Raw genomic sequence first — 16,606 nt, forward strand, 5'->3', positions numbered from 1 at the left:
TCGAAGAGTTTGGCGGTATATGTCAGCAGATTGGGATGGATTGCGTGAATTTTACGCATCCTACCCATGGGGGCGGTTCTGCTTTTCCTCTGCTGATCCTGACGTCTGTGCGGACCGTCTTAAAGACGTGGTGCTCCAGGGGATGGAATTGTTTATTCCCTCCTCTGAAGTGCCCGTTGGGGGTCGCAGCAGACCCTGGTATAACAATGCCAGCAGGGATGCTGCACACCTCAAGCGGTCCGCATACGTGGCATGGGATAATGCCAGGAGACGTCAGGACCCTAACATCTCAGAGGAAAGGCGGAAATATAACGCCGCTTCCAGGTCCTACAAGAAGGTTATTGCCAAGGCGAAGTCGGAGCACGTTGCTAGAATTGGCGAGCGACTGAAGAGCTATCCCTCTGGGAGCCGTGCTTTTTGGTCGCTCGCCAAAGCTGCAGAAGGAAACTTTTGCAGGTCTAGTCTCCCACCACTACGCAAGTCTGATGACAGTCTGGCCCATAGTGCGAAAGAGAAGGCTGACCTTCTGGTCAAACTCTTCGCCTCGAACTCGACTGTGGACGACGGGGGTGCCACACCACCGAACATCCTCCGGTGTGATAGTTCCCTGCCCGAGATCTGCTTTACACAGTGTGCAGTCAGGCGGGAACTCCGACTCCTGGACGTCCATAAGTCGAGCGGGCCAGACGGCATCCCTGCAGTGGTTCTGAAAACGTGCGCCCCTGAGCTGACGCCTGCGCTAACGCGTTTGTATCGCCTCTCTTATTGCACTAACAGGGTTCCGTCTTCATGGAAGACTGCCCACGTCCACCCTATCCCCAAGAAGGGTGACCGGTCGGACCCATCGAGCTATAGGCCTATCGCGATAACTTCCTTGCTTTCCAAGGTGATGGAGCGAATAATTAATATACAACTCCTGAAGTATCTGGAGGATCGCCAGCTGATCAGTGACCGACAGTACGGTTTCCGTCACGGTCGCTCAGCTGGCGATCTTCTTGTATACCTTACTCACAGGTGGGCTGAAGCCTTGGAAAGCAAGGGCGAGGCTCTTGCTGTGAGCCTTGATATCGCGAAGGCCTTCGACAGGGTCTGGCATAGGGCACTTCTATCGAAGTTACCATCTTACGGAATCCCCGAGGGTCTCTGCAAGTGGATCGCTAGCTTTTTGGATGGGCGGAGCATCACGGTCGTTGTAGACGGTGACTGTTCTGATACCATGACCATTAACGCTGGCGTTCCACAAGGTTCGGTGCTCTCCCCCACGCTTTTCATCCTGTATATCAATGACATGCTGTCTATTGATGGCATGCATTGCTATGCAGATGACAGCACGGGGGATGCGCGATATATCGGCCATCAGAGTCTCTCTCGGAGCGTGGTGCAAGAGAGACGATCAAAACTTGTGTCTGAAGTGGAGAACTCTCTGGGGCGAGTCTCCGAATGGGGTGAATTGAACTTGGTTCAATTCAACCCGATAAAGACACAAGTTTGCGCGTTCACTGCGAAGAAGGACCCCTTTGTCATGGCGCCGCAATTCCAAGGAGTATCCCTGCAACCTTCCGAGAGTATCGGGATACTTGGGGTCGACATTTCGAGCGATGTCCAGTTTCGGAGTCATTTGGAAGGCAAAGCCAAGTTGGCGTCCAAAATGCTGGGAGTCCTCAACAGAGCGAAGCGGTACTTCACGCCTGGACAAAGACTTTTGCTTTATAAAGCACAAGTCCGGCCTCGCATGGAGTACTGCTCCCATCTCTGGGCTGGGGCTCCCAAATACCAGCTTCTTCCATTTGACTCCATACAGAGGAGGGCCGTTCGGATTGTCGATAATCCCATTCTCTCGGATCGTTTGGAGCCTCTGGGTCTGCGGAGGGACTTCGGTTCCCTCTGTATTTTGTACCGTATGTTCCATGGGGAGTGCTCTGAGGAATTGTTCGAGATGATACCAGCATCTCGTTTTTACCATCGCACCGCCCGCCACCGGAGTAGAGTTCATCCATACTACCTGGAGCCACTGCGGTCATCCACAGTGCGTTTCCAGAGATCTTTTTTGCCACGTACCATCCGGCTATGGAATGAGCTCCCCTCCACGGTGTTTCCCGAGCGCTATGACATGTCCTTCTTCAAACGAGGCTTGTGGAGAGTATTAAGCGGTAGGCAGCGGCTTGGCTCTGCCCCTGGCATTGCTGAAGTCCATGGGCGACGGTAACCACTCACCATCAGGTGGGCCGTATGCCCGTCTGCCTACAAAGGCAATAAAAAAAAAAAAAAAAAAAAAAAAAAACACAAAACAAACGACTAACAAATATATGAAAATACAATAATGAGAGAAACGCGCGATCAGTACGAGGCTTTGTGGCGGACTGCCGGCGCAGCAGCCCGGCGTCACCTGCGATAACGCATTTCGTGTGACATGCGCAATCAGGCGCATAACGCATTTCGTGTGACATGCTAGTACGATTTTGGTCCCCATAATTTTCATACCCCGGGCCTATATATGTAAATCGATTCTAAAGGAGTAAACTCCAATTATATAAGAAGTATTGATTATATGATATATATTGATTTTTAATAGAACATCATATATTAATAAAGCTTATTAACAAAAAAATTATTGTTCTATGTTAATAAGAACTCTGTTTAATGGAAAATTTAATGGTAGGTACGTAGATTTCTGATGGTTTTCATGTTGAATTTGGTGGGAAGCCAGATTAATTGTTGGCATCACCGAAAAAGAGCTATGAATGGATTAAAAGAAAAATGGCGTCTATTTACGTTTGTAGTGCGAAGTTAAAATGGCACTGATACAGCTTGTGGCTTGTTTTTTTTTCGAAAATCGTGAAAGTTTCCGTGTAATCATGGTGAACACTTTTAATGTAAGTGGTTTTAAGCGAGAATCGTCTCCAGTTTGTGGAATATCCTTCCATATGTCAGATTCATTGATAAATTTTTACTAGTGTGAGCATATATTTTTAAAATGTGAGATATTTTTTCTCATTATAATATTTAATACCATTTGTCTTGTAAATTGTACTTAATCTATGTCATATACTAAATTTGAAAAAACAATCGTGAAAACTATAATTTTGCAATGTATTTTTCATATTATAAGAGCCATCACGTGGTATTTTTTGAACTTTTTTTATTGTATTGAATAGCGTCGCACGGAAGCATGTATATCATTTGCCTGACGTTAAGCGAACGAGTAGGATCTTCTAGTAAATATGACGTTGGAATTTCTGGAAAATGTCCTATATAAAGGTCAAACAAGAAGAATCAAGTACTCAAACGCAAGAAATAAAAAATACCCCGAGAAAAGCAAAATTACGACAAGATGTTAAGGTATTGAAACAAAAACTTAAAAGTCGCGAAATAGTGATTGTAAATATAAAGTCGATTTTAGATTTATTAAAGAAAAATGGCGATTTTTAATTGAATTGAAATTTAAATTGCGAAATTTTAATGATACTCATGGTCCACTTAGATATTGATTAAAATAAATTATGTATTTCGTTGAAAAAAAAGAATTTACTTAAAATAGAGGAAATGTTATATTATAAGACTACAGAAAATTAACTGAACTTAATAATAATAATATGTATAACCAATATTTTGTAAATAGAGATCAAGTACTATGTGTATCGTGTTATGTGTATTGACTTGTCATTTAAGAGTTATTTAATTGTCTACATATAACAAATAAATGAATTTCAGTTCATTTCATTTTATTACCCATTGTGTTTTATTTCCTAAAATGTAACTAGTAGACTTAATATACACGTGTCATTAAAATAGCACAGAAGTAAAAATACAAACAATTTTAAATCAATTGAAGATGTGAATGTAGGAAAAGAGCACCCGATACGCGCAGACCATGTGTGTTGCAGTGTCTCACTCAGTGTGTCAAATATTAATTTGCACGGCCCACTTAGCCAGTACATTAAAGTAGGAATTGCGTAATTAAGTTCAACATAATATATTATTTAAGTCGCGGTTGAGTATTCGGACGTTAAACACGAGTTTGAGGAAGTTTAAGTAATAGAACTGAGGTAATGATGTTTGTAATAAAACTCAGTGCTAGATTTTCGACAACGCAGCAATTTCCAAAAAAAACCGTCGAAAAAAAGTCACCATGACGACGAAGCAATGTTTAGAATTGAATTTACATAAATAAAAGGTTGCAAGCACGTGTTTTGTATTTACATAGGGTTACACAGAATTACTTAAGGTAAATTCAAAACTTATGCATGTGTATAATTTTGTCCTATAATTAAATTATATATGGTCACCACATTAGACAAGGACACCGCGACCAAAAAGTATTCTCTTTCGAGACCGATTTCTCGGCATTAGACAGCACTCCAGTTGTAGGTACTTATTAACTCCATGGGAGCGGCAACGTCGCGGCGGCCGCGACACCCTGCGCGGCGATCCTTCCGACTGCTTTTTTTGAGGTATTTTATGACCTGGTAACTAAAACCTTTAGGTCATGTCTTAATTTATTAATATATTCTTATTTTTATGAAAAATGATAATAGGTATTTTTTACTTTTTTTATTAATTATAGGTAATTAAATGAAATGAGATGAGATGATATGGGATGAAATATAAGCTCAGTAAAATGGTGGTCATTTACTAAGATTTTTCAGTGGACTTTTTGGAAGATCCCGAGAAGTTACGCTCCAGCGGCTTCTCTTTATTTTCCCACACTTGTGCACTTTCACAGATATTAAACAGTTAATAAACCACCGTTATTACATATTTAAAACCGAAGAAATACTAAACAGACAAAATAAAACAAATCACACAACTTCACTCTTCGCGTTCCCGCCAAAAAGTCCGTCCGCCTGCTTCCAAGCGAGTTGTCCATAGATTATACAAATATACACGTAATATTTGGGGTTGTCAGTTGACGCGCGACTCTTCATTTAAGCATTTTACTGTTTCAAATACGTTCTGTTATTGTTGTTAGCATAGATTATACACTTAATATATTCGAGAGTTGTTAGTGTACATGGTGAATTGATGATACCGTATGTATAACAAACTACAGTATCCGGCGATAATTATTATACATCGACCTTTGGAAAGAGGCAATCGGTCAATTTCGGCTTCGTATCAAAAAACACTAAAGCTGCTTTCAGACTGGTCCCTGGTGGTGGGACCTCTTGTGAGTCCGCACGGGTAGATAGCACCACCCTGCCTATTTCTGCCGTGAAGCAGTAATGCGTTTCGGTTTGAAGGGTGGGGCAGTCGTTGTAACTATACTGAAACCTACGAACTTATACCTCAAGGTGGATGGCGCATTTACGTTGTAGATGTCTATAGGCTCCAGTAACCATTTAACTTCATGTGGGCTGTGAGCTCATCCATCCATCTAAGCAATAAAAAAAACTACGCTATAATATAATAGCATATAGTTTAATTCATAGCACAACAATATCCCACACCATACATTGTTACCTGGACACGTTCACATTGTACTGTACTATATATTATTGGTTAAATATACGCTGTTAAACTATATGTACTGTATATACTATAATATAGCGTAATCTGAAAGCAGCATATGGTCCGGTCTGTAATTAGGACCACACACCATCGCACTTGAAAACTGATCAACGTCACAGGGTAGTGTGCGACAGAGATAACGCTCTACGAAGTTGAATTTAGCTTATTGTCCCTTTCCAAAGGTCGAAGTGCAGTATATATCCTTGGGCACTGTACCGCTCATACCAGTGCGAACGTACATAGGTATGAATTAGTCGTAAGATGTCGATTCAAGTCGTCATGGCCTAAAGGATAAGACGTCCGGTGCATTCGTATCTAGCGACGCAACGGTGTTCGAATCCCGCAGGCGGGTACCAATACGTACTTAATAAAAGTTCACGATTGACTTGGGTGGTGGGCCGTGAGCTCTATCCACCTAAGCAATAAAAAAAATTGTACTGGAACTATTCTCCAAAACAAAGACTGGCGTGCTAGGGATTCCCAGCATGTTCGCAGATCAGCGTTCGAAGAATTTAATTTCATTAAAATGTTGTACCATGTTTTACCAAAAATTGCTAATTTCATAGTTTTGGGAAGCAAGCACTTGCATTATTGATCCTTAGAGTGTACCAACGCTACGCAGTAAGCAACACAGCTTGAAGGATACCGGGTGGCCAGTGCGAACTCCAAATACTATTTCATTGATATTCTATAATTTCAGAACAAAAAGGAATATAATAATCATATGTTTAATAGAAATAAAAAATACTTTATTTAATCTTAAAACTAATTAAATACCTTTTGTAAAAATATTTATTCTTACCTCTACTACATTATAATTACAACAATTATGATTACTTATATTGCGGATAGATATTGTACTTCAATAGCAGTACTTGATAACAAGATTGACAATCATCAAATCAGTTGTTCTCTGCATGAGTGTCTTCATTCATATTATTATTGTCTGGCCCAAAGTGAACCGCCTAACTAGAGCCAATCCTTTGAAATATATAACCTTGGGTTGGGAAACCAGGAAAGAGGATAGAAAGTTGAGGACATTGTTGAAGATACAAAGGGATGACGGTATTTAGTGAAGGCGGATTAGGACGAAGACATCGCTTCTGGATCTAATATTTCAGATTTTAATTAAAAGAAATCGGAAACAATGAATCAGTCAGAGTCGGAGTCCTCAGGCTGATCCCTTGACTTGATGATACCAAGTTTGGTAGCAAGAGACGCCACATTGGCTCGTACTTCTTCCTGCACTAAGTTGAAGGACATGGCGAGTAGTGCTATCCCGAAGAGTAGGTACAATGAACAGAGTGCGATAGAATGGACGGCTGCCGCTGGGTCGTCTACCTCTTGACCCTGGAAAGAAAAGGAGTTTCAACTTGTTGAAGTGTTATAAGGAATTGAGACCACGCTTTAATATATTCGGCTCTGTAGGCTGGTGATAATTTTTTTTATCGCTTAGATGGGTGGACTAGATCACAGCCCACCTGGTGTTAAGTGGTTACCGGAGCCTATGGACATCTACAACGTAAATGGGCCACCCACCTTGAGATATAAGTTCTAAAGTCTCAGGATTATAGCTGATAGGCAGAAACACAAGAAGGTTTCTTGTTTACCAGTTTCGATGCTTCGAAACTATGCGTAGTCCGCTGGATTCTGAGTCTCGCGCTAAAACATGGTATGCTAACAAAACGAAACCGCTTCGAACTTAATTAGATAATTTAATGGTACTTGAACTGAATATTTAATTCTAATAAAGACGCTCTTATTACCCTTCGTTTCGTGTTATTATTCCAAACCAACCTGAGCTGGCACGAAATCACCAAAGCCTATAGTGGTGAGGGTTATGAAGCAGAAGTAGGCCGCGTCGAGGTACGCCCACCCCTCCCATTGCTTGAACAGGAATGTACCGGCTACTATGTACGAAGCCACCAGGAAAACGCACAGCCAGATCGGAACCGGCTTCAGCTGGAAATGTTAATTGCATATGGAATACTGTCGGCCACAAATGGTACGGATTGAGCATGACTCGAAAATATAACAGAACTGAGTCTCTCTCCGGGAAGACGAGAAACTCAAGTTCTCCAAAATACGGAATTTACGAGTTTACCATAATTTGAAGAGTGAGTGTTTTCTTTATATTCAACTGCTTCAGACTTAGGTACTCTCTCTTTGTATTAGTAGACACGACATATTTCAGCGTATTCTACTGGATTGTCCTGTGTTTATAATATTGTTTGTACATATAATACTATAGGTACCAAATAAAAATATTATGATTTTCCCATAGTTCCATAAATGTCACAAAGATAAACTATTAAGGATAATGGCTTGTGATAATAGCTCAAAGTGATGTTAATAGGAATTTTTTTACTTTGTATGGTATTAATGTCGAATCTGTACCGATGCTATTTGCTTATAATTTGAAATAATGTCATAAACAGCAGCGTTGAATTTTCTTTGTTTGTTGTTTTGCTTATGTTCGATTATCCTACCAGTGAATCATTCGCGATTCAAGTATGAATTAAATCGGTTGACAAACAAAAAGGGACACAAGTCAGTTTATTTTGATTTCTGTTTCAACTAACGTTCACTCTTACTATCAATACCCATATTAATTTGAATGAATACCTCTTCTTTAACTGCGTCCGACGGCGGCACGTACAGCTCAGACTGTCTCGATCCCCAAGCTGAAACATTTTAGGATGGTCTCAGTCTGCATGACACTGCACGCACTGATACTGCGTCCGCACCTATTCTTTCCCCATAAATTGATGGAGCCATTCGCTTTACGTGAAAACAATAATACGCTACTTGAAGATACTCAATGTTCTAATATTTATTGCCCATTTGACAATATCTGTGTGTACCCTTATATCCTTAGTCGAGCTGGGCGTCTTGCATATAACCTGGGAGGAGTTAAAACAGTTGCCCTAGACCAATTTGATTCGAACCCGAATTCAGTTGAGGGTAATAGGAAAGAAAGATAGAAAAAGAAGACCCTTCACTGGAAAACCAAAGAAATAAAGTAAAATAAAGTGATCGACCCGTCTGTGATACAAGGGCCATATTAATTATCATCAACACCTCAACAAGTCAGTAAACAAACGCCAGCTTACTCATACCTTGTGCTGGTCGGGACCTTCTCGGTACCACTTCATCACTCCATTCATCTCTATCGGGTGATGGACTCTGAAACGATATGTTACTTATTTAAAAACTTAAGCAAATTGTCACAATATCTGAGATCTATTCAGTTTTTCCCCCTACCTATTCTCTGGTAGACTAGGGAACTATTCCAGCTTCTCACGGACGGGTAGGCGAGCTCACACCTGAGAGAGTTTGCTAACACTAGCCCTAGCAGTTACGAAGTGGACCTATTATTTATTTGATAAAACAAGCTAAATAAAGTGTGCTGTTGACAGGTAACCAGTATACAGATACCATGGCAAATGATATTGTCTTCAACATTACAGTGTTCGGGAGCTTGCTTACATATCTGTGATGTATTCGTGGACTATCATCAATCGTCTGAAGTCTTCGTAATCGTCTCCCCCGACCAGCTTCATAGTCTCTTCTTTCTTCCCTCTCTTCTTCCCATTTCTGCTCGTATTCGTAAATAGCACTGCGAGCCCTCTTCTGTCGTCTTTTGTCCCACCCGTATTCCTCTCTGTCACGTTCATAATTCTCTGAACGACCACGATCTGATCTTTTAAACATTAAAAAAAACACATTGAAGACGGGAGAGTCTAAGCACAAACGGTCATAGACTACTTAACTCCGTTACTATGCCTATGTTGGAGCCGAGACGCCATGCGATACGAACTCTAAAGCTTTAGCAAATAATTAATTTAATTTATTTGTACCAGATATTGCCTAATTTGTACGTTATAATGACTGGATAATAGAATGAAGGATAATAGACTGGACTGGACTTGACTAGGATAGGATAAGACTTTTTTGTACAGTCACTCACAAACAAGACAAGCATAAATAAATAGATCTGTCTATAAATTCTTACGTAGCTACGTAAAGGCTTCTACAATGTCTACAAACCTCCATTCAGGCCTAGGTCGTCTTCTAGGACTGTCAAATTCAAAATCTTCATCTTCAGGATCATACCCTCTGTCTCTGTACCCGTAATCATTATCTCTCCTTCTTTCTATTTCTAAGGCTTTCCTCTCTTTGTAATTCTCATAGTCCACTTCATACAGGTCGTGCATCTCAAACATATCCTTACCATCCTCAATCTCATAGTATCTATCATCAATCTCTCTTCGTGGACCAAAGTCTGGCTTTGGTTTGGAAGGTCGGGGTAATGATTTACTTCGGATGTCCGTTTTGGGAGTGAATTTCTTTTGGTGGTCTTCCAATTCTTTTAATGCGGCTTCTAGGTCTTGGAGCGGTAAAGCAATCCTTGGAAAATCTGTCGGAATAGCATTTAATTAGTAGCCACTTTCACTACGGGATTACAACTTGCTTCTAACATAGTGTTTGTAATGCTACTTCCATAATCCTACGTATTAAGCTTATAGCAATCATCATTCATCATTATCCTGCCTTTCTCCCACTCACGTAAGCTTATAGCAATAATGTATGTATTTTCAAACTTTGTAAAAGTGTATGTTTGTGGAACGAGACATGTTCACGGCTTCCTAGCCATGAGTTGATAACATGCCATGCCATGTCATGCCATGACGTGAAATGACAGTGATAATGTTCATACTAGTAGATGACCGAGCTTTGCTCGGTTTTTTTTTAAATAAATTGTGTTTTTTAGAAATCATATTTACATACGAATTACATATTGAAAAAATGATGAAATATGAATAATATTTTTCGATCTTACCGACAGAATAACAAAAAAATATGAACTGGTTATATTAAGAAAAAATCAAGATAAAGTTGATTATTGAAAATACGAATAAAAAAACATTTTCTGAAAATAAATCGTAGCTAGATCGATTTATCGCCCCCGAAATCCCCTGTATATGTACTAAATTTTATGAAAATCGATGAAGCCGTTTCCGAGATTCAAATTATATATATATAAATATATTGCTCGTTTAAAGATATGGTGATGATGATGATGATAATGCTATATCTTGCATTATCATCAGTCTTCTGATGACATACCTTCGTCTTCTTCTGGAAGCTCTCTGTTACGTGCTGGATGCCTCTCGTAGCGGACCGGAGAGTTATCTTCTACATCGAACTCTCTTGCACCTGAAATTAAAACACAATGCAATAAATATTGAGTATATGCTACAAAGTCTTACTCAAATATTTTCAATTTCCCAAGATTTTCGCGAGTCGTTGGAATTCCCGGGAACAAACAATGTTATGATTTATCTACCAAGTCTGCCGGGTCAGTTAGTAATGTTATAAATATATTTTTTTCTGTGTTTGGCTCTTAATCGAATAAAAGTGGCTGAACTGACTGGGAACTGCGTTGAAAGGGTTTGGACCGCCGCTAAACTAACCAGTTAACCCTTACTCCCTCCAAGGGGGTAGCATCCACATTGTGATGTTTGATGGCCCCGATAACCGATTAACACCAGATAGGCCGTCATCTTGTTCCCCTACTAAGCAGTAAACCAAGGACATGTCTCGCGGTTTGTCTCGCACTTTGAAATTTGTAATTGAGACATAATGGAACACGATTAATTCTCGAGAGACAAAGAGTTCCAGCACTCTCTGACCTATTAACTAGCAGTCGATTTTAGATCCGCGGATATGTAGCCCCCGAGCACAGCGATATACAGTACGGACATAGTATATTTATTTTTATTTATTTATTACACTTCATGTAAAATTTACATTGGCGGACTTAATGCCTAAGGCATTCTCTACCAGTCAACCAAAGGTAGTACAGAGTGAATAGTGGTAGGTGCAATGAAATTTATATTAATTTACAAATACATACACAAAAAAAAGTATATACATACATATATACACAATCGCCGATACATACATATATACCTACATATATACACACATACATACATACATAAATACATACTTACATACATCATCGACGTGATCCAACTCGTACCGTTCGCCGTAATCATAAGTAGTTATACAAAAATATTACCATATCCTCTTGCTAGTGTGGGTGGTTGAGATCTGGTCCTAGCGTTGTATGGGTGCGGCAAGGATGGCGGTGGACGAGACCTCTTGACTCTGCCGCTGCTGTACCCACTGTCGCGGTACCTTACAACGACCACAATACGCTGTACCAGATTGTTAATAAATTATGTACCTTTTACTACTTTCGGATTGAAGGCATGCTATATTAACTTATTCGATTGGTTTTTTTTATTCCCTTTGTAGGCAGACGAGCATACGGCCCATCCGATGGTAAGTGGTCACCGTCGCTCATGGACGTCAGCAATGCCAGGGGCAGAGCCCATCCGCTGCCTACCATTAAAACTGACTTTAGTAAGCATTTAAATATTACCTGCAATCAGTGTCCGAATGTGATCTTTCAAGAGGAGGCTTTTTTCTTCGCGTTGAACCTCGTCCACTGCCACCGCGCACTGAACGCCTGATGATCAATGTTAGCAAATATTTATGAATACGTTCTGCTAATACAAGAACCACTGACATTATATACTTATTTTTATCATTTGACGATTTTTGTGATGAAACTAAAAGACCAACATGAAAAATAACACGGCTGCTCTGACAAAATCTTAAATAAATTAACTGGTTACCAACTGCCAGGGCCGGATTAAGGGGAGGGCAACCGGGGCCAAAGCCCCGGGGCCTCCACAAACTGAGGGCCCCACAGCAGAATTTTGAAAAAAAAATCTTTCAATTTCCGACAAGTAAAAACTAGTAAACATCTTTCTTTCCTCCGAAATTTAATTTCAGATAATTCTTGTCTCTGATTATATTTAATTGACATTAACCAAAAGCATATTAGCATTGTGTTTGTCTTGAAACATAACTGGACTTTTAAATCCTTGTAATAAGTTAATAAAAACTTGTGATTGATTCAGCGAAGAACTGCTCTTGCTAGGGCAGATGTTAGCAAAGTCTGAACCCTGTGAGCTCGTCTACATGTGCGGTGAAGGTAGCATAACCACCAGTATCCTCAAGCCGTACCTCGTGTTGGCGTGGTGGTGTCTGCTCTTGCGTTTTGGTGGTCGAGTGCACACATAGCAACACACGCGCCAGTATAGAAACCTGTAGTGTAAACAAACACATTAGACTGGTGTTTCCTTACGTGGGGCCCACGCCCCCCGAGGGGGCAATTTGATAATTAAGGGGGGAAATCACACTAACTTAATATAGAAAATCTGTATTAAAATTATTTTGAATTTGATTTTTTTTATTATGTGTTTTGAAATATTACTTACTGTGTTCTGATAACAGTTTCATAGTGATTTCTTCCTAAAACCTATCATTTATGTTTCTTAAGTGAACAAATCAATTTTTTAATGTTTTAAATTATGTATGGGGGGCATAAAAATTTTCGATATGTTACCGTGGGACATGGCACAAAAAAGGTTGGGAAACACTGCCTTAGACAGCTTTAAAATCGAGTTCGTTTTAGTGCTTAATGTAGATAAGTAAAACATGTTCACAAAGACTACGGTGAAGAAATAACATTATGATTTTGATAATTCCACTCTCCGTGTATTGTTTAAACGTTATTGATTTTATGGATTTGATATAGTTAATAAAATGAGGAAATACCTAAACGAGGAAGCCATGACGTCACCGATGTTGGATAAGCAGAGCAACATTAACGGGATCCCCAGGATTGCGTAGAATATCGTGAACACCTTCCCGGTCTGGGTCTTAGGAGCTATGTGACCATAACCTGGAAATAGAACACTAATCGTGAAACGGATACAAATGGTTTTTTCATACGTATTGACCTTACGAGCAGTCGTCATAGTCAGGTGAGTTGGGGGAGATCAGGGTTTGGCGGGAGACCAGGGTTTTTTTTTATTGCTTAGATGAGTGGACCAGCTCACAGCCCACATAGTGTTAAGTGGTTACTGGAGCCCTCTATGGGCTATGTCTACATCTACAATGTAAATGTCGCCACCCACCTTGAGATATTAGTTGTAAGGTCTCAGTATAATTACAACGGCTGCCCCACACCCTGCAAACCGAAACGCATTACTGCTTCACGGCAGAAATAGGCGGTGTGGTAGTACCTACCCGTGCGGACTCACAAGAGATCCTACCACTAGTAAAAAAGGTTTTACAGCCAATGCCCCTTAGTAGAATATCATATCGGCTCTCTTAAGTCTTCTAATCGGATTTGGCTGCAAGGGCATACTGAATAGCGGTTATAGGTGAGCTGTCAAGTGGTCCTTATAGTTGGCTGAGTATCGTTTAACTTCGTGCAATATCGTTGGAACTTCCAGATACTCGTAAATTTCCAAATTTTAAGTATACCAAGGCGTCAATTATATTTAGAAGATATTGTTTTAGTTCTCTGGAGGCACAGAATGTTAAATTTGCTGGCTCTCGGCCACACGTGGATTCCATATGTCCAGATCGGTGTTATCATAGAGCAATAAACGCTTAGCTTGTTGGATATGGTTAAGGCACCCCGGGAGTAATGAAAAAAGTAATGAAAGTCATTTCTAATCCTACGTACCTACCCACTCACTAAAACGTTATCTAATATTTTCTGCATAGCGAGATATGTGAGCAACCTTACTAAAATAGAAAACAAACACTGAATTGACTTGCTGGATAATCAGTCATTCAGTTATATCGACCGTGGTTTTGATCGGGTCTTTTTTTTTCCTACCTAAGCCGATAGCCTTGAGAAGCTATTTCAGCGGAACCTTAACTAGTAGGTGAGCTCACGGGGCTCAAACCTGACGACGTTGCTAACACGAACCCTAGCAAGAGCCGTGCTTCGCAGAATCTACCACCGGATCGGAAACGCGACCCACTGAGAAGATCCGGCGAGAAACTTAGTGGGCTGTGTCTGTGGGTTAATTTGCTCGTCGAGCCCTTCGTTGCAAGCGACGGGTTCGACAAGAATGGTGACCGGTGCTTGAGGTACCTAAAAGTACCGTTAGTGGATCGGGAGGATCCGAAATGACGTGTTTGGGGCGACGTCGACTGCTTTCCATTCTTTCCGCAGGATCGGGAATGGATCGGGTCAAGAGGCATCGGTACCACACATTGACTTCGTATTTAAGTTTCCCGTAAGAGTTAGGCCTGATTGGGTACTAAACTATTTTTTTTGCTATGCAATAATAATTTCTGCTATTATGCTTTCCGCAAAATAATCGTCCATATTTATGATCTCTATCAGTTTCCGAAAGTGCTTATCTTCTCCGCCAATGAATATTCAAAGATAAAACAATATTCCTAAGTTTTCAAACCTCTTTCTTGTCCGCGTCGCAAATGTAAACATAAAGTAAAAGGTAAAACTAGTTTTGAATGAAGCAACAGTATCGAAATGAATCAAAATGGTGACGTAATGTTGGCGGCAAAATTCGGTCATGGTCATATAGTGAGTGAAAATATTATGATTTTAAATTAATGCTATTGTTAATTTCGCAATACAACTACAAGCATCGGTGGTTCAGTGGTAGAATGCTCGCCTGCCACGCGGGCGGCCCGGGTTCGATTCCCGGCCGATGCAATCTTTTTGCTTTCATAATATAATAACAAAACATTCCCATACTAGTAAAACCGCTATTATATCTTTGTTTTTTGTTATTATACCTTTTTATTCAACAAAACAAGGTCAAAATAGTTTTTAGAGCAGATAATTATACAATTACGAGACATTAAGGGATACTAGTTAGAAACGTATTGGTTTGGTCATTTTAATCTATTGTATTGTGATTAATATACAGTTATTTGTAAAGAATATTCGTATTATTCTCATAGTAAAATATTAACTAAATCGAGGTATATTTAAATTTAACAATGCCCTATTCCGAATTGTGAGAAAATCCGTAAGGTATTTTTCAAGCAGGTTTTCAAACTTTTCTCATCTATCGTAAGCTAGGAATGGTTAACGTAGGAATACACCGTCTGGTCTTCGTTCTTTTCGACCGTGTTTGAACCTCACTGAGGAGACAATGCAACAGATCAAACAACCTAGAACTATCCACATTGCACTGGACTGGTAGGACGTGTTGTGAGTCCGCACGGGTAGGTACCACCACCCTGCCCATTTCTGCCGTGAAGCAGTAATGCGTTTCGGTTTGAAGGGTGGGGCAGCCGTTGTAACTATACTGAGACCTTACAACTCATATCTTAATTGGGTGGCGACATTTACGTTGTAGATGTCTATGGGCTCCACTGACCACTTAACACCAGGTGGGCTGTGAGCACGTCCACCCATCTATACAATAAAAATAAATAAAAATAAAAATTTATTAATAACCGTATTGATCCTTTAAACCACAGACAGACTAACAAACTATTGATTTAATATGTAATTCACAAAAAATATTAAGTATAAGCGGGTTTTTTTGGTGATATTGAAATGATTTCCTTCGCTGACGGATGCTGCCGAGGTCGGCCACTTATATCGAACACACCAGCGCAGAGCCAAAAGATCTCGACATTATTTATTGGCTTTTATATTTGAATCATGTATTTTAAGCAAATTGATGGAATTTGCACTACGCTTCGGTAGAGACAGCTAGCCAAGTAGCCACCTCCAGAACACTTCTTCAATTTTTGATCTCGAACAATTTGAGTACTTGACATAGATAGGAACATCAGCTTGTGCTTTTTTTAACTAAAAGCTCACGGTTAAAGTTCCTGTTCTGAGTTTCTTTGGGAAGTCTCTGATACTCTATTACTCTAAAAAGTATATTCAAATGCCCCAAGTGGTCTTAATACAATAGCAAAGTGCTTTATTGGTAGAAGCATTATAAAGACTGAGACAAGAATTCAGATACACAGTTCAATGGATACAAGTTCTTACACTATCCCCAGCGAAGATCCCACTCACTAAGAGCTCCAAATTCATACTTATAATAATAATAATGAAGCCTTTTATTTCCCATTACCTAAGTATTACAAAAGTCGTTGTGGCCTAACGGATAAGACGTCCGGTGCATTCGTGTTGAAGCGATGCACCGGTGTTCGAATCCCGCAG

At 40.1% G+C, this 16,606-nt stretch overlaps 1 protein-coding gene and 1 non-coding gene across 2 annotated transcripts in view; one reads left to right on the top strand and one right to left on the bottom strand.

Annotated features, from left to right (window-relative positions):
* Positions 1-6,235: 6,235 nt before the first annotated feature.
* LOC101740822 (uncharacterized) overlaps positions 6,236-16,606 on the bottom strand; it is a 33,913-nt gene continuing 23,542 nt past the window's right edge. The window contains exons 5-15 of the mRNA XM_021348631.3: positions 13,207-13,333; positions 12,613-12,693; positions 11,963-12,049; positions 11,597-11,715; positions 10,639-10,728; positions 9,559-9,928; positions 8,998-9,211; positions 8,628-8,694; positions 8,134-8,192; positions 7,306-7,470; positions 6,236-6,858 (exon numbers count right to left, since the gene is read on the bottom strand). Coding sequence (XP_021204306.1) covers positions 6,661-6,858; positions 7,306-7,470; positions 8,134-8,192; positions 8,628-8,694; positions 8,998-9,211; positions 9,559-9,928; positions 10,639-10,728; positions 11,597-11,715; positions 11,963-12,049; positions 12,613-12,693; positions 13,207-13,333 — 1,577 coding nt within the window. The 3' untranslated portion in view covers positions 6,236-6,660. The remainder of the gene's footprint in view (positions 6,859-7,305; positions 7,471-8,133; positions 8,193-8,627; positions 8,695-8,997; positions 9,212-9,558; positions 9,929-10,638; positions 10,729-11,596; positions 11,716-11,962; positions 12,050-12,612; positions 12,694-13,206; positions 13,334-16,606) is intronic.
* On the top strand, positions 15,060-15,130 carry TRNAG-GCC (transfer RNA glycine (anticodon GCC)). Its single transcript has one exon. It is a non-coding gene; the product is annotated as a tRNA-Gly (tRNA).

Source organism: Bombyx mori, chromosome 23, assembly GCF_030269925.1.
Source record: "Bombyx mori chromosome 23, ASM3026992v2".
NCBI lineage: Eukaryota > Metazoa > Arthropoda > Insecta > Lepidoptera > Bombycidae > Bombyx > Bombyx mori.